At 44.2% G+C, this 25,602-nt stretch overlaps 1 protein-coding gene across 1 annotated transcript in view; it reads right to left on the bottom strand.

Moving 5' to 3' along the window:
• Positions 1 to 19,971, bottom strand: part of CNGB1 (cyclic nucleotide gated channel subunit beta 1) — a 32,183-nt gene extending 12,212 nt beyond the window's left edge. Inside the window, exons 1-11 of the mRNA XM_061594652.1 lie at positions 19,740 to 19,971; positions 18,406 to 18,559; positions 17,616 to 17,721; positions 16,684 to 16,849; positions 14,828 to 14,947; positions 9,836 to 10,044; positions 9,532 to 9,582; positions 7,669 to 7,755; positions 7,008 to 7,072; positions 664 to 786; positions 421 to 562 (exon numbers count right to left, since the gene is read on the bottom strand). Of these exons, the coding sequence (XP_061450636.1) occupies positions 421 to 562; positions 664 to 786; positions 7,008 to 7,072; positions 7,669 to 7,755; positions 9,532 to 9,582; positions 9,836 to 10,044; positions 14,828 to 14,947; positions 16,684 to 16,849; positions 17,616 to 17,721; positions 18,406 to 18,559; positions 19,740 to 19,971 (1,455 nt within the window). The remainder of the gene's footprint in view (positions 1 to 420; positions 563 to 663; positions 787 to 7,007; positions 7,073 to 7,668; positions 7,756 to 9,531; positions 9,583 to 9,835; positions 10,045 to 14,827; positions 14,948 to 16,683; positions 16,850 to 17,615; positions 17,722 to 18,405; positions 18,560 to 19,739) is intronic.
• Positions 19,972 to 25,602: the final 5,631 nt, after the last annotated feature.

Here is a 25,602-nt window from a genome sequence, read left to right as displayed (position 1 = left end):
TCCACAAAACATAACCCAGCACTTTCTAAAAGTCTATTTAAATTCTTCTCCAGCATTAATTTAATGGAATTTAAACATCTTAATAATAAACTCACACCAGCCAGGGTAGGAGATGGAGATGGGAAACTGCCAATTTTCATTTTGCCAGGTCCAGGCTGGTGTAGCAGAGCAGTCTCGACTGGGCCAACCACCAGCAGCTGGACCCTTCCTCATCACCCAAATGCCCTGTTTCAGGGGTTTGTTTCTCTCGTACTTTTGGTGGACACAGTGGGGATCTCATCAGTGATGGAGGCTCCCTGTCAATGGAGTTCACTGAAACCTTCACTGCACCTTGATCCCCTCCAGTGGGATGAGTGGGGGATGGAGTGGGGGGGGTAAGGATTGCTCTGGCCAAGTATGAGGACGGCATGAATTTCTTACCTGGCCAATCATAACGGAGAAAGCAAAGACGCCTGTGAAGTAATTGAGCAGCTGAAAGATGATCTCAAAGAGGGTGTGTGGGTCTGGGAGTCCTCCAATTGTTATTAAAGTCTTGACAGCCCAGTAATAACAGCGGATATAACTTAAAAACAGACAAGTAAGACACCCACAATAAGATGCCCTTGAAACCCAAATACCCTTACTTTTATCCTATAACAATGCCTTACACCAGCCTGTCAGTACCTGTTTCCTTTTCCGTTGTAGGCCCATGCAGTAGACCCCAGTCCTTGGGAAGAGGATGCCCAGTAATATAAACAGGCATTCACATGTAAGCTGAATAGCAAGTAGGCTGTGATCCTTATCACTCTACAGAAAAGGGGAAGAAAAATGACAGTATTAACAAAATCATACATGCGAGGCTATAAAAAGAGAACACGATGCAGAGGGTGAGGAGAGATGAAGGGTCAGCGATGGTTGCAGGAGACCTCCACAAAATAATGACCTGGAACATTTGCCCCCAATTTTGGTGATAAGAATGAAGCCCCCAAGCCTTGGGACAGTGGCTGCTTATGTGCCCTGGCCTCTGGTGACAAATCCATAGCAAACCATGGAGCAATGCACAGGTTTCCAAGGTGGGTGGCTAAATAGCCTGTCCTCACTTTCCTTTCATTCATATATTTATTTATTACTTTGATAACCTGCTCTTCCACCCAAAAAGAGCCCAGAATAGTTCAGGGATAGTTAGCCACATGGCTACCACCAAGATTCCACCACCAATTTTGGCAGCATGGCAAAAAGAAAAAAAAGGGGGGGAACACTTTAAAGTTGTCTTTAAATAGGCACCTGGACAGCTACCTGTCAGGGATGCTTTACGTTGGGTTCCTGCATTCAAGGGTTTGGACAATGGCCTTTTAGGCCTGTTGCAACGCTATGATTCTAGTGTTTGTTTCTGCTGGAAAGTTTAAGCTCTCCACCCAGCTCACAGCCTGATAGGGATGCAAAACTGCCTCCACAGTCATAAAATGCATCACTTGATGAGTGGGCAGGGATCAGATATTCTCTCTTTCAGCTGATCTGCACAGGAGGGGAAGCTGTGTGCCTGTGTGTGCAGCTTCCGATACGTGCCTTTGTGCAATGTTTGTCCTGTGTGTGTATATGCATATGTGCAAGATGTGTATGACATGACATAATCTAAAGACAGCCTCCTCTGATGACCCAAAGATCAAAAAGGAGTGGCAACAAGCTCACCCTCACCCTTTGACTGAATTCTTTGTGAGCACAGAGAGACAGGGTCCACCCAGAGCACACGTTGCTGGGTGAGGAACCTACAGAGCAAAGGAGAACAAGAAAAGACCATTTCTCTGCATTACCTCCTCCCTTGACAAGTTTCTCACAGTTCTCCACTTGAAGAGGTAATGCAGAGAAAGGCCTTGAAACAGCCCACATTTACTATCTGCCTTTTTTTGTACCATGGATTCAAATATACCAAGTATAACCATGTCTCCTTGAGTAACATAGACAGTGCTTCCAAGAGTTCTTCAGCCAGTTCCTTTAACAGGATGCAGTTTATCGGGCCCTGGAGATCTGAACTTGTTCAAAGTAATTTGTCAGTCATTACTACCAAGTTTACACCTCCCTCATAGCATTCAGTATAAAGCCCTCCTGATGATGTTTTCCATGCTGTGGCCAAACACATTGTTCCCAGACCGTGTAAGATGGAACCCATAATATGCCAGCAGGAATATCTTCTGGCACTTCTTCAAGAAAGTGTAGCCCATGATCCCAGAATCCATCTCTTTTATGTCGGCACCATTTTCGTAGTCAGTCATTCACTTGGAGTATTTTTCTTTCCCTTTCTACTCCTCTTCTAAGTACTGGAAGGATGGATAAGACTATCTGGGCCCCAAAGTCCTTGAGTTTCCTTCCCAGAGCTTCAAAGTCTGATGTTATTTCTTTGTGGCTCCGATTGGCAGTATCATTACTTCCCACATGAATAAGAAGAATGGGACATCAATGGGTTTTTTGACTGATGGCAATGCTTCTGTGACACTAATCCATCCTCCAGGGAGACTGCATACCTTGCAAGTCCATGGGTCTTGGCAAACTTGGGTTTCAATCCCACACAGTACTGAGTCTCCCACCACTATTGCTCTTCTTTTCTTGTCATGGGGGTGTGGTTTAATTGCCTCTGCTTGACTTGAGCTTCAGCATCTCAGTAGTTGTGTCGCACGGGGTCTCCTGTAACTCTTCCCCTGCAGCCTGTCTAATCTTATTCTCAAGTGCTTGGAAGCGGTTCTGTAGTTCCACCAGTGAAGGGTGTCTTCCAGCTCTTCTGTTCCTGTCACCCTTTTCCAAGCAGTTTCCTCCACTTCATTGTTGCTCTCCACAACAGGCTCCTCTTCTGCTTCTTGCTGTTATTCTTCCACTGCCTGTAGTTCTCTTTGCTGTTTTTGTTTTTACACTCTTGAGTGTGGCAACCTGCTGCTCCAAGCCTTTCACTTTTCTTCCAACAGTGCCACCAGCTTGCACTTGTCTCATGCGTACAACATGATGTTCTCAGGCAAGAAAACAAACACAAACACATTGACCACATCTTGCAGGTCACCACTGTTTGACTGTCCTTTTGGTCCATAAGTGCTACTACCTTTTGTGTTTCCTCCCCCCCCTCTACTTATTCTGGAATGGCCTTGCCTGTCCTCCTTGAAGGTTAAAAGGAGAGTCCCATTGGTATGTGCTGCACACTACAAGATTTTTTGTTGTTAGAGACCTCCACCACCAAACTCCTGTTAGGTCTCCCTGTTCGCTCGCTCTCTGAGAGCTGTCTTGCTTGTATCTCCTCTGGACCAGGTGACACAGCTCCCTCTGCTCTGCTCAGTTAGGTAACACGATGAAACTCCTGGCACAGCTGCTATTTGCACTCTGCAGATCAGCCCATGCCCCTTCAGCCAGCAGCTATCAGGCCATGCCCCTTCCACTCAAGCTTCCACCTACGCAGCTAAGCACACAGTAAGGGCCTCCTGGGGTTACTCCAGCTCATTCTTCTCTTTGTCATTGGGCTTATCCACGCGGGAGCCTAACTTCATACTAAAGAAGCTGCTTTTACCATCGCATTTTAAGGTCCAAATGTCTTGCTCAATGGTAGCTTCCAATCCACTGTCTTCCTTTCATACAAGTAGACGTTCCTCTGGAATGGTTTAGCATTGCTGTTCCCACCACCACCACCACAATTTTATGTTTACTTCCTCTGGAGTACCAACATTCCTAATGAAGAAAGGGAGGGTTTTTTTCCAGTTTCATTCTTTCTTGTCTATTGCACACCTGTCTGGCTTCAGGAGCATTGGGGTATACTTGACATGAAACTATATGAAACTGATTAGAGAAGGGAGGGAGTGAAAGGCAAAGTAGGCAGTGGCTGCGGCAGCTTTTGCGGGCAGCAAAGAAAGAGGGAGTGGGTGATGGGGCATAAGGGAGCCCGCCCACTAAAAAAAGATAGCAGCAAAACACCTACATAGAGGAGCGCAGCGAAGCTGAGATGGTTTATCCTTTCCTTTTCGTATTATGATTGGCTTGGGTTGATACAGATTTCAAGGGGGGAACTGCGTTATAGCTTCTGCTTGCTTGCAATGTCATGTGACCCATGCGAACGCAAGGGATGCAAGTAGCACCAGACACACACTAAATCACCGTGTGGATGAGCCCTCAGTCTCTTCCTCCCTACGCCTCCACTGCCAAACTCCTGTCTGTTTCTTTATTTATTACATTTATATCCTGCCCTTCCTCCTAGGAGGAGCCCAGGAGGTAGTTCTCCCTGTTTGCTCACTCTCTGAAATGCTAGAAATAAAAAATAAAAAGTATGCCGAGAAAGAAAACACACAAAATTTTGATAAACAGCAACAAAAACAATGTGAGCATGTGCAGTTTCACATTTTAAAATTTACTTTCATTGTTTTTCTCACTTACTGCCTTGGGCCAGCCACTAACACTCAGCCCACCCTACCTCACATGGGGGTTCTGAAGATATCAAAATGGCTGGAGAAGGCAACAGTCCTTGTTCTGTGCGCATCAAATGTTACTTCCTTTAACAAGTGATGCATATTTGCTCCATGATTTCTGCCACTCCCCACACCAAATTCGTACAGCTTTAAGGCTTCAAGCAATCTTAATTTGGCTGGATTAGTGCAATCCTACACCCTTATAACTTCTCTGAGAGTAAGCCCCTTTAAATATAAAGAGACTTACTTTTGACTTGGGATGGAGGAAAAATTCGATTCCATTCGCATTTAAAGCTGAATCTATTTACTTTGCACTTATGGAAATAATGTGATAAACAGCCATCCTTAAAAATTCACACTTGTCCAAATTGTAAGGCAGTTCTTTAACCAAACAATGTTTACAAAATCGCATATATTAGGGAAAAGTGTGAATAAAAATGAATGTATTCATGAAAATAACATGGATCCCGGAAACTTTGCTCCTTATTTAGATTTCTTTACAGTACCCAAATTCAGATTAGCTTTTACTAAGGCCAGATTTAATTCCCTACATTCCGCACTGCTGAGTGGAAGGTTTTCTAGCCTGCCCGCTGAACAATGCCTCTGTCCCTGTGGTACGGGTTCCATTGAAACCCTTCAGCATTTGTTTTTAAACTGCCCCCTATACTCACTGTTAAGGGGAAAATTTCTCTCCCCTCTTCTGATAAGGTACCTATACAAGCCTCCAGAATCTGCAATATCTTTCCTACTGGCTGGTTCTGATAGGAAAATCTCCCTTCAAGTAGCTGTTTATCCATGCCTCCCAACAAATATGGATATCCTTGCCTTCTGGAGTGTAAGTTCCTGTTTTGATGCAATTTTATCTTGTATTCTGTTTTAATGTTTTAGTACTGTGGGTCTTTGACCGCAATAAACTCAAACTAAAGAAAATAACATAGAAAAACCATAGAAAACATTAGGAGAAATTATAACAAAATGTGTTAATTAGTCAATGTCATACAAAAATGTGTTTATTAGGATAAATTTGCAATAAAATGCTGAAGAATATCCATTACTATTTTTTTAATTGCAAATTGATGCAGAACTGACTGTAAAATCTGAACAATTAGAAACAGCAAGAACCAACATTGATAGATCCTTCCATCCGATATCGGAGAGAGCCAGTGTGGTTGGACTATGACCTCGGAGACCAGGGTTTGAATCCCCACGCAGCCACGGAGCTCACTGGGTGACCATGGACAAAGCCTCAGCAACCGTCCTTGTCTCCTGCCCCTTCCCACCTCTTTGCCTTCTGCTATTGAGGCTGGGGGTGGGGGTGGGCAGGAACAGCAGAGCAGGATAGTTCCTCTGAGGCTTGCCCAGACTACCTCCTCTTCCCACTTTGCTTGCTCGCCCACAGATCTGCCATCCTTGCTTGCTTCACACCCACCGTCCACCCCCGTGGAATGCTTCAGATTGTGTGATGGCTTGTGAAGATATTATAGACAGAAATATATTATCAAGTTGCCCAAATTTTGTTTTTTTTTACCCTTAACAAATTCTTTGCATGGTTTAGGATTAACACTAGGGGAGAGCAGCTGCGTGGTAGGCAGCAAATCAGCAGGGTAAGCCTTTTCTAGTATGAAATACAATTATGGGGCAAGCGTCATCTGTTCACATTCTGTCTGCCAGACATCTTATAACTTTGCGTACCCCCTGATTTATTTTTGGGACCACACACACCTGCAAAAGAGGATACTTTGCAACACCTCTGAGGCTGAGTTACAAAAGCAGCAGTTAGTGGCTGTAGTTGTAGTTGAAACCTTATTGTTTCAGACCCCTGGCCTGAGAGATATTCTGGTAGAGTGCAATCCTGTACATGCCTGCTTAGAATTGTCTCACTGAGTTAGTTGGGTAAGTGTAAACGTCTGCAGATTATATATTCTATCTCTGACAGGAATACATTGTCAGACATAGAACATAAGAGAAACAATGGAGCTGGTGAATGAGATGTGTTAATCTAACTGGATAGTCTTTAAGGTTCCACATGTAGTTGTTTCAACACATAGAAACAAGACTACGTTTCTAATTGCAGAAGGGATAACATATATTCTGGTGATGTCTGAAATATGCAATTTCCATTTACCTTTTAAGTTATATATCTCTTAAAGTTCCACCTCTGACAGCGCAAGTCTAATTAATGTCTACTTGGCCTCAACAATAGCAGATTAAGTTACCTCTTAAATTATACTGTTGACAAAAAAATTAAGAAGGCAACCACTAAAATACTAAATTTTTTGTTTTTCTTTAACAATAGAGAGTTCCCATACTGTTCAAAATGTATTTTAAAGAGGTGTGGCCAAGTAGTAGGGGATGGCTTGAAGAGGAAAGACCTTTACCAGCAGAAAGCCTGCCACCATAGCTAACAGCCACTGATAGCATTGATGAATTTGTCTAGTCTAACTGCCCCCCCCAATTATAACAGATTTTGTTTTTAGAGTGCCAAGAGATTCTTTTGCCTGAATTAACATTTGGGGAAACAATTATGAAAGGCAGTAAAATACTGCATTGCTTTTCCTTTCCCTATACTAGCTGCATCAAAGAAGCATGCCTCACCTGTAAACATATGCCTTGCTCAGAATAGATTCAAGCCGATTGTTAAACTCAAAGAAGGCCATGTACTGTGGGAGAGAATGAAAAGTACTAATGAGTAGCAGTAATTCGGGAAGAAATGGTCCAAAAAATCACAAGAAATTTATTGGGGAAGCTCCCAGCACTTCTCTTTAATCACTTAAAGGGTCTTCAGCAGAACTTGAATCAAATCACTTCAAAGTGATTTTATAGTATTGGAAGGGAAGATACCTCAACGTTCTTCTAGACCAACCCCCTCCTGATCCAGGATATCCACTGCTACAAAATCCCTGGCAGATGGCCCTCCAGCTTCTGCTTCAAAACTTCTACCAAAGACGAGTCTGTCACCTCCCAAAGCCGTATAGGCCACTATCAAATGGCATGTGTGGTCAGGATTTTCCTTTCTTGGACCAATTGTTTTGAGACTCATCCTCTGGAGCAACAACAAATTTGCCCCATTATCTTCATGACAGCCCTTCAAATATCTGAATAGACAGAGCATCTTCTACTTTCCACAAGCCCAGCAAATGGAGAAATGTTCTCTCGCCCCTATTCCACCGTATTCTGTGGTATTCTACTATGAACATATGCAAAATCAGAGGAAAAAGTTTTGGAAATAGGTTATATGCAACTCATCCTGACTTACCTTTAAACAGCGAGGCAAACGCAAGAGAGAATGCACACCAACTTTGAAGTAAAGGAAATCCAGTGGAAGAAGGCAGATTACATCCATCTATAAAAGTACACACACAAACAAAATCACACAGAGAAAGAGCAATTAAGCTACCCGATATGCCACCACTATTGCGGCATACAATTTTATGGCACTCTTAAATGGCTTTACAATAATTTGTTTGTTGCAACATCCTGCTGGCATTTGGGGAGCTGACGCTCGGAGACGGTGACATGCCCTTGACCACCTACTGGCGTGAGGGGATACTGATGGGTGGGAATTACCTCATGTCGGAAAGACACAGATGGTGCCCAGTGAGTGGCCATTTAAAGCTCAGTACGTGGAAGTGTCTGAGCCAGGTCTTGGTGGGGAGCAGGAAGGGGACAGGAGCAACCGAGGAGGAATGCAGAAGAAGGCATGATGGTTTGGAGGGTGAGGAAAGAAGATGGAGGAGGGAGGGGGGGAAGCAGTTTATCCATGGAATTTCTGCTACCTGATTGAGGACAATGAGGATGGGAAAAGAGGACAAGGCAATGGATGAAAGGGTCTTTGGCCGTTAAACCCACTGGTGAGCCAAAAAGAGGGAAGTGGGAGAGGAAACTGTCCAAGGGAGGAAAGGCTGGGGGGGGGGAGAAGAACCACACAACAGAAAATATTATTGTCTGTGAAAGAAATCAAACAGTGGCATTCTGTGATGAGTGGGGACAGTTGAGCTGCTTGAGTCTCTCTGGGCTCATCTGCATGGGAGCATTTCTTCATAGGAAATACACTTCTTTTACCTTCACTTTCCATTTTCATTGTCCGCAGTTCCTGCTCAATGTTAGCTGCCAATCGCTTTTTCCCATTCACACAAGCAAGCATTCCTCTGGGGATGATTAGTATTGGTTTTTCCTTGTGGCCCTGCCCTCTAATTATACATTTCCACTCCCTCTGGTTGCTAAGATGACCAAGTCTGTTCTACCAGCTGCAGTAGGTCCTTTTAAAAAAACCAAGAAGTGCAAATATCTGTGTTTTCCCTGGTAGGATATGGCTGAAATACAAATAATTGTTTGGGCAGTGTTATGCACAAGTTAGGAGAAAAAGAAAGTAAAGGCACCTTTAAAAAGCCAGCAGAATGGAGGAGAGCAACTGGAAGTTGCTTGTCAGTCTACAGGAAATAAAAGGAACAAAGAGAGGAGGAAGACGTGGATGTGAAGAGGGACTGATTGACACACCCACCTAAAAGCATCAGAGCAAAGCATCTACAAGCACTAGAGATATGGAGTGAAGACTTTTTTTTCTTCCCTTTTTGTATTGTCAGTGGATTGGGTTAGTACGGATTTACAGGGGGCCAATTGTGTGATAGCTTCTATTTGCCAGTAATGTCATATGAACCACGCACATTTAAAGGAGATGGGAGTAACACCAAATACACACATTAAACCACCATGTAAATGAGCCGTCTGAGAGAAAGAGACTACATGAGGTCCTGAGCTCTCCTAGAGCCAGAGGCAGGGATATTCCTGACAAAAGTTTTGATCTGGAGACAGGAGTAAAAACATCCACATGTGGACTGCGACATTTTAACAAACTTTTCTCAAATGCATATAGCAATCTGCATTTTACCTTTCCATCAGGAGATTCCTAGGATTTGTCAGGTTCAGTCCTGTCCAAACCTCAAACCTGAGGTCTCCTCAATGGAGAAACAAGGGGAGTAGGACCTCAAACATACACACACACACACACACACACAGACATGGACACAGACAAGCACATTCAATGACTCCAAAGAGCCATCATATCTAGCTGCCTCACACTAGCTGTCTGGGTTCTTGGATGGCTCTCAGAACTACGGACCTTGAAACGGCGTGACTTCAGGTACTTCTTTCTCATGGCCTTTTTATCAGTCTAGAAGAAGAAGCAAAAGGGGAGGACATCAGCTGTTTCAGAAAGGAAGGTGAAGCACAACCACCTGCAATTTTGCTATGTCGGGTCTTGGGACCCAAGATTCCAACAACATCTGGAAGGTCACAAGTTCCCCATCCTTGCTCTATGGAAAATGCGTTTGTGATCACTACCTGCACAGGGTTTTCTCAAACACTCCTTGACCCACAAATGTCAGTGGCTAAGCAACAGAACAAGGTTTTCCTCTGTCACTTACTATGATATCTCCTCTTTGGACAAACTGCAGGCGGACTTGAAAGATGGTGATGTCCAGAAGGTAGATGAGGTCACACAGGTAGTCCACAGTCATCCAGTAATAAACATTTCCAGGTGTTTGATATGGGAAAGCCCAGCGGACTGGAATCAGCCAGCAGTTCCAATTCCATGCCATAACCACAATGAAGAGCCAGAAGACGTACATCAGATCTAAGTTGGGGGTGGGGAAAAGACAGAACAGACTGCAGTGGAAATGAGCACAGCAGCATGAGGTTCCAAAGTTACAAGGGAATAGCTCTCAAAAAAGCACCCAGACTGTAGGATCAGAGAATGAGATCTTTGGGCAAGAAATTAGCAGTTCTCAGGCATAAATGTGCTCCATGAAGGTACTCCTAGTAAATGTATTTTACTAAAAAGTTGGCTAAAAATTGGAGGCACCTCAGCATCTACCTCTCAGATATGCACTGGGTGACCTTAGAGTCTGAGACCCTCTCAGCCTTGGCTAAATGTAAATGTACTGCCTTCATGTAGAATAGGGTTCCAGCTGTAAATTCAAGGATGAGACCATACAGGTAGGGATGGGGGGAGAAAGTTGATCAGTTAGTACAGCAGTGGAGAACTTTATACTTTGGTGGTTTTCAAATATGATGTGTATGATTTGTGTGATTCCTGTTCATGTACAGGCACTGGTAATTCTGGTTTTAAACTGCCCTGGCCTTACATGTGAAAATGCCCTTTTAGCCACAATAGCCTTTTTAACTCTTACAGAGTTACATGCAAATCATATGAATGACATGCAAGATAGCACATTAATTGGGTGAGAAACCTCAGGGTCAGGGTCCAAATGCATCTGGGACTATCCCAGGTAATGCCCTGCTCTGCACCCCTTTCCAGTGCTTCTGGCTGACTCTTGCTTCCCTGGATGGAGGCTGAAGAGATAATAATAATAATAATAATAATAATAATAATAAAATTTTATTTTTAGGCCGCCTATCTGGCTGAATAAACAGCCACTCTAGGCGGTGTACATAATTAAAATTTAAAATACACATATAAATACAATCATAACATGTTCAATTTACCCACATCTATACACTGTAGAATTAAAATTAACTAGGGATTCTATATGCCCGCTGAAACAGCCATGTTTTTAGTCCTTGGCGGAAACCTGCCAAGGAGGGGACATGGCGTAGGTCGTATGGCAGAGAGTTCCAGAGGGCGGGGGCCACAACCGAAAATGCCCTCTCTCTGGTCTGCACCAGTCTAGCTGTTCTAACTGGTGGGACCGAGAGAAGGTCTTCAGAGGCTGATCTCGTCAGGTGGCATACTTGGTGATGCTGGAGGCGCTCCTTCAGATACCCTGGACCGAAACCGTGTAGGGCTTTTAAGGTTAACACCAACACCTTGAATTGGGCTCGGTAAACAACTGGTAACCAATGCAGATCTTCAAGCACTGGGGTGATGTGATCCCTCCGGCGGCTATTCTTAATCAACCGTGCCGCCTCATTCTGCACCAGCTGTAATTTCCGGACCATCTTCAAGGGTAGTCCCACGTAGAGCGCATTACAGTAGTCTAGGCGAGAGGAGACCAGGGCATGCACTACCCGCGGGAGCAGATGAACCGGAAGATAGGGTCACAGCCTCTGTATCAGATGTAATTGATACCAAGCTGTCCGGCTCACTGCTGATACCTGAGCCTCCATGGACAGCTGGGAGTCAAGAATGACCCCGAGGCTGCGAACCTGGTCCTTCAGGGGCAAACTAACCCCATTCAGCACCAGGTCAATATCTCCTAATCTTCTCTTGTCTCCCACCAGCAGTACCTCGGTCTTGTCAGGGTTCAGTTTCAGCCTGATACCTCCCATCCATTCATTTATGGACTCCAGGCAGTTGGAGATAGTCTCCACAGCCAACTCTGGTGAGGACTTAAATGAGAGATAGAGCTGAGTGTCATCCGCACATTGGTGGCACTGCAGCCCAAATCTCCTGATGATGGTCCCCAGCAGCTTTACATAGATATTAAATAGCATGGGAGAGAGGATAGAACCCTGTGGGACACCACAATTAAGAGGCCAAGGGTCTGAAACCTCCTTCCCCAATGCTACTCGTTGGTGCCTGCCAGAGAGATAGGATCGGAAGCACTTTAACACAGTGCCCCCGATTCCCATTCCCTCCAGGCGATCCAACAGGATACCATGGTAAATGGTATCGAAAGCCGCTGAGAGATCCAGGAGGACGAGGAATGAGTATTCACCCCTATCCAACGCCCTCCTCAAATCATCCACTAGAGTGACCAAGGCTGTTTCAGTTCCATATCCAGTCCTGAAGCCTGATTGTGTGTCTGTAACTGTTTGGCCACCATGCGTTCGATCACCTTGCCCAAAAATGGTAAATTGGAGACTGGGCAGAAGTTATTCAAATCTTGGGGATCCAAGGAGGGCTTTTTTAAGATGGGCTTTATTACCGCCTCCTTGAGGGCAGATGGTAGTGCCCCCTCTTCCAAGGAGGCATTTACCACCGCCTTGATCCCTTCGCTCAGTCTCTCTCTACAGCTCACGATGAGCCATGTGGGGCAAGGATCAAACAAACAGGTGGTCAGTCTCACAGTAGAGAGCACCTTGTCCACTTCCTCAGAGGGAAGAGGCTGAAACCGATCCCACCGGACCAGATCGCAACTGGCCGTCTCTGGCCCACTTCCTGTGTCCACGGCGTGCGGGATTGAACTCTTCAGACAATCGATTTTATCAGCAAAATGTTTCGCAAATGCATCACAGGAGGCTTTAGAATGCTCCAGGGGTTCCTGCGCAACTGGACCAACCAGGCTTCGGACCACCTGGAACAAGCTCCTGGGAGATGCAATAGAGGCAGCAAAGAAACCTCTCTTTGCTGCCTTTGTTGCCACTTGGTAGGCCGCTATTGCTGCTCTAACCCGTGTCCGATCGTCTTCGGAGTGAGATTTCCGCCACCGGCGTTCTAGTCGTCTCACCTCAAGTCTCAAACCCTGCAACCGTGGTATATACCATGGCGCGGTTTGATCTCTATTCAGGGGGAGAGGATGTTTCGGGGCCACCCGGTCTATTGCCCCGGTGATCTCCCTATTCCACTCTGTCACCAGGGTTTCGACCGGGCGGTCTTCGGTCAGCTCCAAATCTCCCAGCGCATTCAGGAATCCTATTGGTTCCATCAGGTGTCTGGGGCGGACCATCCTAATAGGTCCTTGTCCCCTGCGGAGGGTGTGTGGCAATAGGAGCTCCATTTTCACCAGATAGTGATCTGACCATGACACGGGGTCTGAAGAAATAATCCCCATTTTCAGAGCACTACCTCCCCCTCCCGAGGCAAATACAAGGTCGAGAGCATGACCGGCTACATGGGTAGGCCCAGAATTACTAAGGTGCAGTTCCCAGGAAGTCATGGTTTCCATGAAATCCTGAGGGGCTCCTGTGAGAGCCACCTCGGCATGCAGGTTAAAATCCCCCAAAACCAAAAGGTTGGGGGAAAGAACCCGTACAGCCGAGACGACTTCCAGCACCTCAGTCAGGGAGTCAGCTGTGCAGCGGGGTGGGCGGTACACAAGGAGAATCCCTAAACTGCCCTTTGGGCCCAGCCTCCAGTACATGCAATCAACAAACTTGGTCTCGTGGAGGGGGGGTCTGGCAAAAATCAAGGAGCTCCGATAAATAACCGCCACTCCCCCTCCCCGCCTACCAATCCTCGGCTGCTGCGCGTACTGGAAACTGGCTGGACACATGGCCCCAAGCACAGGAGCTGAGGCCTCATCCAGCCAGGTCTCCGTAATGCACATCAGGTCTGCGTTCTCATCCATGATCATGTCATGGATGACAGATGTTTTCTGTACCGCAGACCTGGCATTACACAGCAGCAGTCGAAGATTGGTTGGAGCTGCGCCTCCCCCAGTTATCTTCTGGTGATGAGCAGGCCCGGAACATGGAATGGATACTAAACATCTATCCCTCGTTCCCCGAAATTGGCCTGTCCTGCCCCTAGCACCTTTCCAGCAACTGCCGCCTAGCCTCTTAATGTCGTGGCCTCCCACCCTCCCCACCGAAGCCTTCTCCGCCAAGCACATGTCCCTCTCTTACCTGGGCTCAACAGAATCCCCCTCCCCCTTACGGGTTAACAAGCCATTATTCTCCTCCTCTTTGCAAACTTCTATTTCCCAAGCGGACTTCTCCTTTCCTTTATGTACACCGCAAGGGAACCAGTGGGCAACATATAACACAAGGTCGCCCCACAGCTCTACCACTCCCCACAGCGCCCCCCCCACCGTCGCCAAGCCGACTCTCCTTTGTCGATTTGTCGGTGGGTGTAAAAGTTTGGCTTTTGCATGGCAAAAATGGCAATTAACTGCAGTAAAATTATCCTATAACTCAAAGCCTGCCTCCTCTCTTTGCAGCACAGAGAAAGGCTCTTTCACCCATATGTGGCGGACCTGCATTGAAGTTAGGAAGTTCTGGGACTTAGTGTTTTCAGAAATGGAAAAGAATATAAATAAAAAAAATATACAGAACTCCCAAACTGGCTCTACTAAATTTGTTTCTAAATGAAAAGTTGACCTTAAAGAATAAGCAGTTAATTAGTTTTATGTTGGTGGCAGCGTGGTTTCTTATTGCTCGATTTTGGAAGGACTTATCTTAATGTGCACATTTCTAAAATATACATTTTTATTCATTTTGGTAGTTTTTTTTTTTTTTTAGCTGAGTGATATCATACAGTTTGAAACAATGTGGAACCGAAGGATAATTCAGGCAGTCTGAGGTGAGCTCACTTAAGAATGAAGCTCACCCTGTCACCCTTATTCAGGGCATGTTTCCAAAAGAGATTGTTAGTACCAAACTGCCAGTCCCTGGCCATTATCCCTGGGCTCCTGCTGGGCAGAAGGGTGGGTATAAATCAAATAATAAAGAAAGAAAGAATCCTCTCTCTCTGTCACAGGAGCCTCCTTTGTCAAAAGACCATTCCAGGTACTTACTGGTAAGAGGGTCAATGCTGCTGGGGAAGTCCATTTTTTTCACACAGAAGGGACGAGGCACTTTCTCATCTTTCTTAACTTCTTCCCTTTTTACCTCTGCAGGTTTTTCTTTAGAAGGTGCTATGGGAGAAACCAAATAAATTAAACCAAAGCAAATGTTGGAATCTAAGCATTGATTTTAGCCAGGCTTTGGTAACTTTTGAGAGCCAGTGTGGCGTAGTGGTTAAGGTGTTGGACTACGGCCTGGGAGACCAGGGTTCGAATCCCCACACCGCCATGAAGCTCCCTGGGTGACCTTGGGCCACTCACTGCCTCTCAGCCTCAGAGGGAGGCAATGGTAAACCCTCTCTGAATACTGCTTACCATGAAAACCCTATTCATAGGGTTGCCATAAGTCGGGATCGACTTGAAGGCAGTACATTTACATTTTTTGGTGACTTTAATTAATTCCTGATGTATGGAGGCTAATGTTATTCAGTGATACAACAGGCAGGAAAGCACTCTTCACAGACACTCTGTCAGCCTCCCCCAACCTCCAGATGTTTGGGACTATCACTCACATCAGCTAAAAAGCCATAGTCAAAAAACATCCACAGGGCACCTGTCTGTTCATATAACATTTTTGTAAGCTGTCACGCCATCAAGTCATCACACAACATGATGGCATAATAACTTGGGGGCGGGGAGGGGGTGTGTATGGCAGGTGAGGATGGCAGACCAGAGGGTGGGCGAGCGAGGAGAGCATCAGGAGAGCGAGCAAGGCAGGTGGGAAAGCGCGCTGGTCAGGGCAAGCCTGGCAGGAACAGTCAGGACAGCCAGGGGTAGCTCCCCATCAGCCATCCTGATCTGCTATTGCTGCCCCCCCCCCGACAGCCTCAATGGCAGAAGGCAAGTGGCAGGAGAGGAGAGGAGAGGTGCTGAGGTGGTGCACTGTCCCTGTGCCACTCCCCTCAGCCAGATGCCTCCCTCCTTATTCTGCAAGGGTGCAGAATAAGCTGACACACAATTATGCACAGACAAGGATGGCAGGCAGGGGAGCAATGGCAGGCAGGCAGTGGGCAAGCGGGTAGTGGCAGGGGCTGGCGAGCAAGTGCCTGGGGGGCCATTTTGTTCATTGCCTGGGGGTGAGGGTGGGGGTGGGCTTTGGGGGATTGTGTGTGTGTGTCTAGGAGTCACTAGCCGGTGAGCGGAGGGTTGGTGAGTGAAGCTGGGGGTCATAGCCTCCCTAGTAATGTGCGTGTGTGGGTAGGGTGCTTTACATTCTCTACTTTGGTGGTCCACAGGCCTGTGCTCAACTTGCACAACCTCTGGCACTGGTTGTCCCCCCCCAGAGTCACTTTTACATGCAACCTATGCATTTCTGGTTCCCTAGAACATAGTCAGGATGTCTGGAATGCTGCTTCCCTGTTCAGCATGCTGTTTCTTAGAACTTTGACACAGCAGCCACCTTGATGAAAAACTTATGCTGCCCATCTTAATTAACTTTATTTATTTATTTATTGAATTTCTTAGTTGCCCATTCTGGGCGACGTACAAAATAAGCATACAGATACAATAAACATTAAAAATCTGGACACAAAGATAATAAAAACTAGCCCACCCCAAACTTGTAAAGAAGCTGAACTCTCACAAAGAACTAATTTTGCAATGTTTATTTCTGCCTCAGTTATGGCTTCGGAAACCTCAAGAGTCATACTGCACTGACCACTTAGTAAGCCTTAAGAGGGAAACTCATTAGAAGATACAAGGGACACAGAGAGAAGATTCAGAAACAGACTGAAAGTAATTTACCCCTAGCAGACCTAGAAGCAGTGGAGCCTTCCAGTTTGCTTGTTTACAGTGCTAGCATCACTTACATGCCACTGGGCTTTCCTCATCAGAGGAAGCATCTGGGTCAATCAGTTTCTCTTTCACTTTCTCTGTTCGGTCCTTGAAGAGTCGCACCAGTTCTTGCAGACGGTCATTGATAACTGCACTGTTTTGGCTTGCTGTTGAGCTGCTGCGTTCTGGCAAACTATGGGGGCAAGCCTAGATATTATTGGTGAAAACCATTTTAATTGACCAGTGCTATATTCACCAAACATGATTAATTTGGGACCTAATTTAAGCAGGTTGTAGGTAAGGAGGAACCAATCTGTCAATATTAGTTTTAGTGTCTCATTTTCCCTGTTCACCACTTTTCTACCATTTTGCAATTTCCCCCAAAGTCTTCATGAGCATGTTAGTATGCATTTCTCCTAACATTAACATTTTTGCAAGCAATTTTCCCGAATAGAATACATTTTGTATGATATTTTTGGTAATATATGCATTTTAATGATACATAATATGCACATTTTTGCATGCATTTTTTTGTGGGAGAACTGTATTGCAAAATTCAGATATGTGAATTTTGAAAGTTTACTGTGTTTTCTTTAGTGTATTGTTTGGGAAAGAGTGAATTAGGTAAGTTATTAAATTTTGAACTGAACCTAATTCCCCCCCCATCCCTAGGTCAGCCTGGTGCCCTCCAGATATTTTAGACAACCTCCCATCAGACATAGCCGACTGTACTCCCATGAGCCCCAGCAATACATGGCTAGGGCTGATGGAAGGTGTAGTCCAAAACACCTGGATGGCACCAGGTTGGAATTGGGTCTAGGGGTTTGCTTACTGGTTGGCTTTTTAGTGTGTTCTGATGTTTGTTCACTAAACTCTTAACTTTGCAACCTGGAGACGCAGGGTACATTAAAACAGCTACGAATGCCATACAAAAAGGAAATGTTTTTGTGTCGTACCAAATCCACTCTTCTCTCTGTGGACTGAACTGGTTTGGCCAAGCTTTGACTGGGGACTGGATTGGAGATGGCGCTCTCAGCTCCTTCACATTGTCCTCTTGGGAGAAACATTTCCTCCTAAAATGGGGAAAAAGAAAGTGGTCAGATTTTTTTAAACACACAATGAAAATACTCACTCTATTTTAAGAAGTGAATGCTAAAATTACTCAATTAAAATGTATCAGAACATCCTCAGAGACTTGTTGCTGCTGCCTGATTCAGCAGCTTCCATCTTAACTATTGTATTGTGGGTTTGGCTGTGATCACTAACTATCCAGGAGAAACAAAATTAAGATCTGGGGAACTAATGATGTAGCAAACAAACTGAAAATATTGCTTATAAAAGGTACCCCAAATCCCAGAGCCTGGTCTCAGAGAGCAGTAGATAGATCCAGGACAGCTGATGGAAGAATAAAACAATTTCCCAACAGGCAAAAGATTAGACGACTGGCAATAGCATAATCTAGCCTTCACCAACCTGATGTCCTCCAGGGATAATGAAACATAATAAAAGTCGTAGTTCAGAACAGCTGGAGGATACCAGGTTGGCAAAGGCTGGGACAATCTCTATGAAAAAGAAGGTCCGAGAAGATATTAGGTGAGCTCTGAAACATCTAATTTAGACCCATTTATGCATTTACAACAGTGTTCCCCAAGTTATATCAGATGTGTATCTCAGCTACAAGTCTATGCTACCTAATAAAGCACAGGCACTAAATGACAGGCTTTAGAATTTCAGCTCTAAAATATTAGAGTTCATACCTCTTGGCAGCCATGGCTATGACAGGCACTGCAAGGCTTTGGGATTTCCTTGGAGGCAAGGTTTGAGCATACCGGGCAAGTACTGGCAACCCTGAAGAGCAATTCTTAGAATCCATGTTGATGTTCACAGTGGGATAGCTCCCTGATGGTCGTCCTTCGGCAAGAAAATGTATTTATTGAGCCAGTAATTAACTGAGCCAGAAAAAGAGAAGCCAGATAAAACCAGTGGGCTCATTACTAGAGAGGCTGTTTATGTCAAAATATTCAAGAAGATTGTGCTCTACTATAGTGCAAAAGTCTCCTAGAATGGCAACTTCCTCCTTCCCAGTGATTTTTTTTAGACACTTCTGTGGTTCAGCACTTTCTTCTGTAGAAATCCTCTTAAATGTCATGTTCAATTTCTATACAATTTCTTTTATATATAGTTCAAAACAGACACACACACACACACACACACATATAGTTCATGGCCAAAATGTGTAGGAGACTTTGTTTTTAAAAATAGTGAAATACTGTGTGATATTTTTATGGCCCAGTTTAGACTAAATTTCTACTAACATTTGTAGTATAAATTCTAGCTATATCCTGAGAAAATCCGTTTTTGCATCATGCTGCTTTATCGTTCTCTGAAACGGTCACTGATTCACACTGAGGCCCATATGTATTTAAGTAAATATTTTGTGGACCTGACTAATTGTATTTGATGAAATTTATTTCAATCACTGCAAGCCAAGGTATGCCAGAGAGCAATTGTGACAATCCCTGCATCTTTGGCATTAGCAGAGAATAGTAAACAGCGAGCAGAGGAAAATGGAATGCAAAAACCTGCAGCCCTTGACACTTACGTTGAAGCTTAAATGAAGGTGACAATTCACATAATGCTCATTTACAACAGCAGTAATGGATAATGTCATTTTAGCACAGCTCAGAAAACACTTGTTAACAAAAACATTCACAATCACAACCTCTGTCGCTGGTTGTCCCCTCAGAGTTCATCACACAGAGCTCTCTCTTTCGCCCTCACCCCACCTGCCTTCTGGCCCTCCTTACATTTGCTCACCCCCACTCTGGGGTTTCTTTATACGATAAGCTTAGAGGCAGTCGTTTCACTTTTATCAGACAAGCTGTATGCAACGTTTGGGGGCACAAGTCCACAAACACTTCTGCCGTCCATAATACATTAGTTCCATCTGTAAGGTCATACAAGACTTTGCCTTTGGTGCATCACAGCTACACTTGTACAAAATTTGAAATAACTCACAAGATACAAAGACAAAGCAAAGAGAAGCTGACACAAAGCTGCATGCACAAAGCCATGGGAAGTACCACATTACCCCGTGTGTGAGAGAGGGAGGCATCTTCCTTCAGAAAACTGGAGTTTATCACCCCAGCCTTTTGCTTTCTGGCGACAAGGACAGGTATGCGGGAGGCAGCAGTGATGTAGTAGCTGGGGACGTTGGGCAGCTGCTCAGCTGTGCCTTGGTGTGAGGGGGAGCAGTTCAGATGACTAAATGGCTTGTCATGCACCAGGTGAGCTAACGGAACGTCATGATTTTGCTTGGACATGGCTGCACTGGGTAGCTAGATGCTTCAAGCAAAGGCTGTGGGAATCTGAAGCTGCAACAAGAAAAGACACATTTTTTGGTGAGAAAAATGGTGATGCTCAGTTTCAAGTCAGCCATTTCTTGTTGGGGCCGGCAGTACATGATCATCATTAATTGTTGAAGGGGAACTTTGGTCACTTTGGTGTCAATTTTAATGAGGCAGATTCACATATGTCGACTTTCCTAAAGAGCTTGTGCAGCTTCAAGCATTTTCACAAACTCCATTCCCTAAATGTTATTCATCTCTGTGACCAGCTTTGAAACATCTGGAAAGGCAACGACCATATAACCTTTTCTATTTAGTAACATTTAACATTCATTTCTGCCCATGCATATTCTGAATACTTGCATAAAGTGCCCAAGACCAGGTTTGCCAATCTAGGGCACCCTCAGATATTTTGGAGTACAGTTTCCGTAATCAACCATTAGCCATACTGGCTTGGATTGACAGGAGCTGTAATCATAAACATCTGGAGGGCATCAGGTTGGTGAAGAATGCCTTATGCTCTCTGTATGCTTACAGGGCACCTCCTGCCAGTTCAAAGCTATGTGTCCACATTGTTTCCCTGCATACACAATCCCGTTCTTTGTGATGTACAGTACCTTGAGGTGTAATTAAGACTGCTTCAGGTTCTTCCTCTTCTTCCTTCATTTAAAAAACAAGAAAGAACATTTCCAACAAAACATCCCATTCTTTTTCTCACATAAAACCAGGAATGCTGATTTTCAAAATGTGCTGTAAGAACCACATCATAATTAATTTGGTCGTCAATTAATTTAGACAAATTTATTAAGTATTCTGCTTTTAATTGGTACAACAATTTACCAGGCATTTACATACGTCTAAAGCTTTATATTACAATCTTGCAACTTTTTATAATTTGTGATTCATTTAATCTCCCCCCAATTTTTATGAGAAACTCAAGTGTGCCAAGGTGCCCTACCTGCCACATGGTAGACAACTAGGTCTGTGGGGTTTAGTGCCAGGCATCTTTAATGTTTTATCCCCACCCATCCATGCAATTTGCAGATATGTTGGACCCTTACAAGTGAATGAATCCTGCCAGATTTCAGAAGGTTGGTTTCAGTGGTTTTCCTGCAAGGGCAACCTTTAACAGCTTTGGGTAAAATGCAAAGTTTTGGGATGAATTACAAGCTTAATGTGTCATTCACAATGGAGCTCTCTTCCCATCCTGCCATATGCTCTACCTCACCTCCCTTATATTAGAGGAATTAGTTTCACTTTTAGCAGACAAAGTGTATGCAATTTTTTTGGTGGCCAACGTGCCAAGGTACCATGATGTGTGTCAAGGAGTGATTCCTTCTCCACGATTATACGTCTTCACAATGTGGGTGTTTTCTTTATTTGTCCAACCAGCTAGTAAAGTGCCATGTTAGAACAGCTTTCCCCAACGTGGTGCCCTCCAGAGGTTTTGGATGGCCCAGCCAGCATGGAGCTGATGGGAATTAGTCTAAAATATCTGTGGCAGCAGGTGGGGAACACTGTACTGTAATGTGGCTCTTGGTTTTTCCTGTGGAACTACAAAAATTAAGCAGTTGGAACATGGCTAGTTGGACATGGTGGTGGAAGATTAACATGACAAATCTATGGAACATGGTCTACAGCAAGTATTATCCAGTAAAGCTCTTTTTAGCCTACAAGGAATGGAGGAGGAACTAGAGTTGGACTCTAGTTTCAGAACAGGATCTTGAGATGTGCCTCATAGCCTCTGCTTGCCCTGTTTTGAATAATAGGTTTGTGTTTGAGCCTGAGGATGGCTTGGACGACCAACTACTCAGAGATTTACGGCAGACCGTGTGCTTTCTTGACCCTTGTCCAGGTTGATTAAGGTTCCAGAGGTGAATTAACCAGCTGGGATGATTCCGTGAGGAAGAGTAAAGCGTAATTTGCATTAAAGGAAGCAGTTTTGAACCACTGTTAAAGAAACTGATACCATCCAACACAATTGAGACATGACAGAGGTAGGAAAGCTCATCCAAGACTAAGTGCATTCTGAAAAGGGTTGCAGTCCCCTTGAAGCACCATGTTTGTAGCATAAGCATACTCTTGGATTCAACCTGCCTCCTGGATGGTCAGGAAGCTGCTCTGCCTAGCGGTACCTTTGCATACCATACCATTACCCTGGTGCCGGAGAACTAGATCTCCGGGGAAAGATCTCACCCCAAATCCTCAAATAACTGCATACAGTGGCTTCATGTAGATACTTAAAAAAACCCAACCTGGATGGGACAGCTCATCCCATGAGTCCAGTATAGACAGTTTGTTACCTCTGTGATTTAGAGTGTTGTGGATGTGAGCCATTTTATCCTCAAAAGTCTTGCTCATGCCCACAAGCCCGCTTGTCCTCTTGTTAGCCCACTCACTTCCCTCACTCCTTTCTTGCTTGCCAGCTGTCCTGCCTCTGCTGTGCTGGCTTAAACTTACTATATATTATAAAGTTATATTATATATTATAAGAATACTTCCTCCAATACCCTTCTTTCTAACTAGCAACGGAGATCTATCTTCAAAATAGGGAATAGGGAATACCCCTTTCTGGACTAATGTAGCTTTCATTTCCACAACTGAATCATTTTAAAGTAAGAATTGTTGTCAAATATCCGCTTAACTCATTAAAAAAATTGCCCAACAATGGTTCCAGCAATAATCTCAGACGTGGTTTAGGCCAGAAAATAAGTCATCCCCTGTAAGGATACAGCTAATTCCAATATCACCTGGTTTCAATATTAACAAACCCCCTTAGTTTTTGAGTGGGTCCACATTTTCTTTTGGGGTCTATTTGTTTTTGTTTGTTTAGAGAACATATTACTATTTTCTCTTTCCTTCTTATTGTGTTTTTGTAGTGTTTTTTGTTGTTTGTTTGTATATGTTTTTATGATTTTTATTATGATATATTGTATTTTATCTTGTTTGTTCACCGCCCTGAGAGCTATTCTGCTAAGGGCGGTATATAAATTGAAATAATAAATAAATAAATAAATTACACCCTTGGTGTACCTGTTCATCTTGACAGAGATGGTCAAAGTGCCACTGGGATTGTAAAGACTACAGGTCCACAATGGTACCAGAAAAATATTGATCTAATTTAGTTGTTTGATATTCGGTAAATCCAATTTTTTTAAGTCTCCTCATCTTACTGGTATACAACTCCTCCTCTCTCTGTGTAGTACCATGTCACAAACATCTACTCTTCCAAGCTAGTTAATGGCTTGCCCAATGGTTTCTGGCTCATGCTAATGACACACAGCTCTACTTCTCCTTTTCATCTTCTTCAGGTGAGGCTGTGGATGCCCTGAACCGATGCCTGGCCGCAACAATGGACTGGATGAGGGTTAACAAGCTGAAGCTCAATCCAGACAAGACTGAGATGCTGTTGGTGGATGGTTTCTCTGATCGGATGGTGGATATATACCCTGTCCTGGATGGGCTTACACTCCCCCCAAAGGAGCGGGTTCGTAGTCTGGGAGTCCTTTTTGACTCTTCCCTCTCACTTGAGGCTCAAGTAGCCTCGCTGGCAAGGAATGCGTTCTACCAACTTCGGTTGGTAGCCCAGCTACGCCCCTATTTGAGTAAAGAGGACCTTACATCAGTGGTACATGCTCCTCACGCTTAGACTACTGCAATGCGCTCTACGTAGGGCTACCTTTGAAGACTGTTCGGAAGCTACAGCTAGTGCAAAATGCGGCAGCCAGACTGCTAACAAGGACCAAGCGGTCCGAGCACATAACACCTGTCTGGCTCGCTTGCACTGGCTGCCAATAAGCTTCCGGGCTAGATTCAAAGTGTTGGTATTAACCTATAAAGCCTTATACGGCACAGGGCCATGATACCTGTTGGAACGCCTCTCCCGATATGAACCGGCCAGTACACTACGTTCCACAACGAAGGCCCTCCTCCGGGCCCCGACTCATAGGGAGGCCCGGAGGGTGGTGACAAGATCTAGGGCCTTCTCGGTGGTGGCCCCCGAATTGTGGAACAGTCTCCCCGTGGAGGTGCGCTTGGCGCCGACGCTGTTTTCTTTTCGGTGCCAAGTGAAAACCTTTCTTTTCACCGAAGCATTTTAATTTAGTTTAACTTAAATTTATACAAATTGTTGTAATTGATTTTTGATTGTTTTTATGTCCTGTGGTATTGTATTATGATTTTACTGTACTTTGTTCACCGCCCAGAGAGCTATTGCTAGTCGGGCGGTTTATAAGCTTAATTAATAAAAAAATAAAATAATGCTAATGTCTCTGCTCATCTGTGGGGTGAGCAGAGAGCACATTTTATCTGCCACCTGTTCCCCTATCCCATGTATCTTTTCTTAATTTATGGAGTCTGACAAATTCAAAATAAGCAAGCAACCATTGTGTGTCAAAATAATGCCAGAAATTGCTAAGAACTTTCTAACCTACAATTACGCTGAAACATTAGCAAGAAAAGGTTAATTCAGACTTGCTTTTTTCATAATATGTCTTAGCAAACTGCCAAAGTGCAGCATGACATAATGTGAAGTCCAAAGGGGAGACCCAGAAGTTCACAGTTTTGTGGTGATCTTTCTCATCTCTAGCAGAGTGCTAGAAAAATACATTAGCCCAAAACTGGTTTCTGTAGCCGCAGATACCATTGTTCATATTTTAAACCACAAAACCAATATATCTTGATATTCTATATTCAAGCTGGAACTCATATTACTCCTACCCCAGTATTGTTTGGTTGTTGTTTTGTAGATTACTTGCACCAATAGTTTACTGCAGCCTTCCCAGGTCTTGTCCCCCTCCCCCTTAGCGTAGCTACAGTGTTAATTGCACAAAAACAGAATACTTGATTAGACTAGACACAGTTACAGCTGCATTCTTAACACAGCATCCTTCACTGTGTTATAGCCAACTAAATTCTAGTTAGAGTAGACGTATTAACATTATGGAAGTTAGTCATGTCCATTATTCTGCGTAGGACTAATAGACAAAATCTACTATTTACAGTTCCCATCTCAACATCCAGGTATTTTTGAGTGCTTGAAATTCAAGATAATATGCATCTGAAGAAATGAACTGAAGCCATCAAAGCTTATCCTCTGATAATTTAGATAGTCTTTAAGAGTCCTATAATAGAAATGCAGCTAAGAAATCTTAAAGCTCCATCATTTTGGCTCTCCCTCAGAAATATTCTACAAAAGAAATCAAGTTGAAAACTCACCCATTAGTACCATATTTCCTCTGATGGTATCAGACATCAATCTATGCTTATATTCAGTCCTGTGATTCTCATGTTAATCTTGAAACCATATTCTCAATTAATCTCTTTTTTTAGATAATTGACAGCTGCTTCAAGATCAAGACTTCTGAGATTCCTGTTATTGCGATGTCTTTAGATTCAAATCCTTTTTCCAGTTAAGCTGATTGATTGAGCTGTTTTATACCATTCCTTAAGATAGTCTCCCTCACTTAATCAGAGAAACGTTTAGGGACCAAAGGGATGCTGTTGCTAGGAGAAGCAGAACAGTTGCTAGGAAGGAAAGCAGGTCACGAAGACTGGTTACTAGGTAGCACACATAATTGGCCCTTGAATATGATATGCTCCTTCTGA

The sequence above is a fragment of the Rhineura floridana genome, chromosome 13 (assembly GCF_030035675.1).
Source record: "Rhineura floridana isolate rRhiFlo1 chromosome 13, rRhiFlo1.hap2, whole genome shotgun sequence".
Lineage (NCBI taxonomy): Eukaryota > Metazoa > Chordata > Lepidosauria > Squamata > Rhineuridae > Rhineura > Rhineura floridana.
The sequence above is the reverse complement of the archived record's forward strand: the minus strand, read 5'-3'. Positions and strand labels throughout refer to the sequence as shown.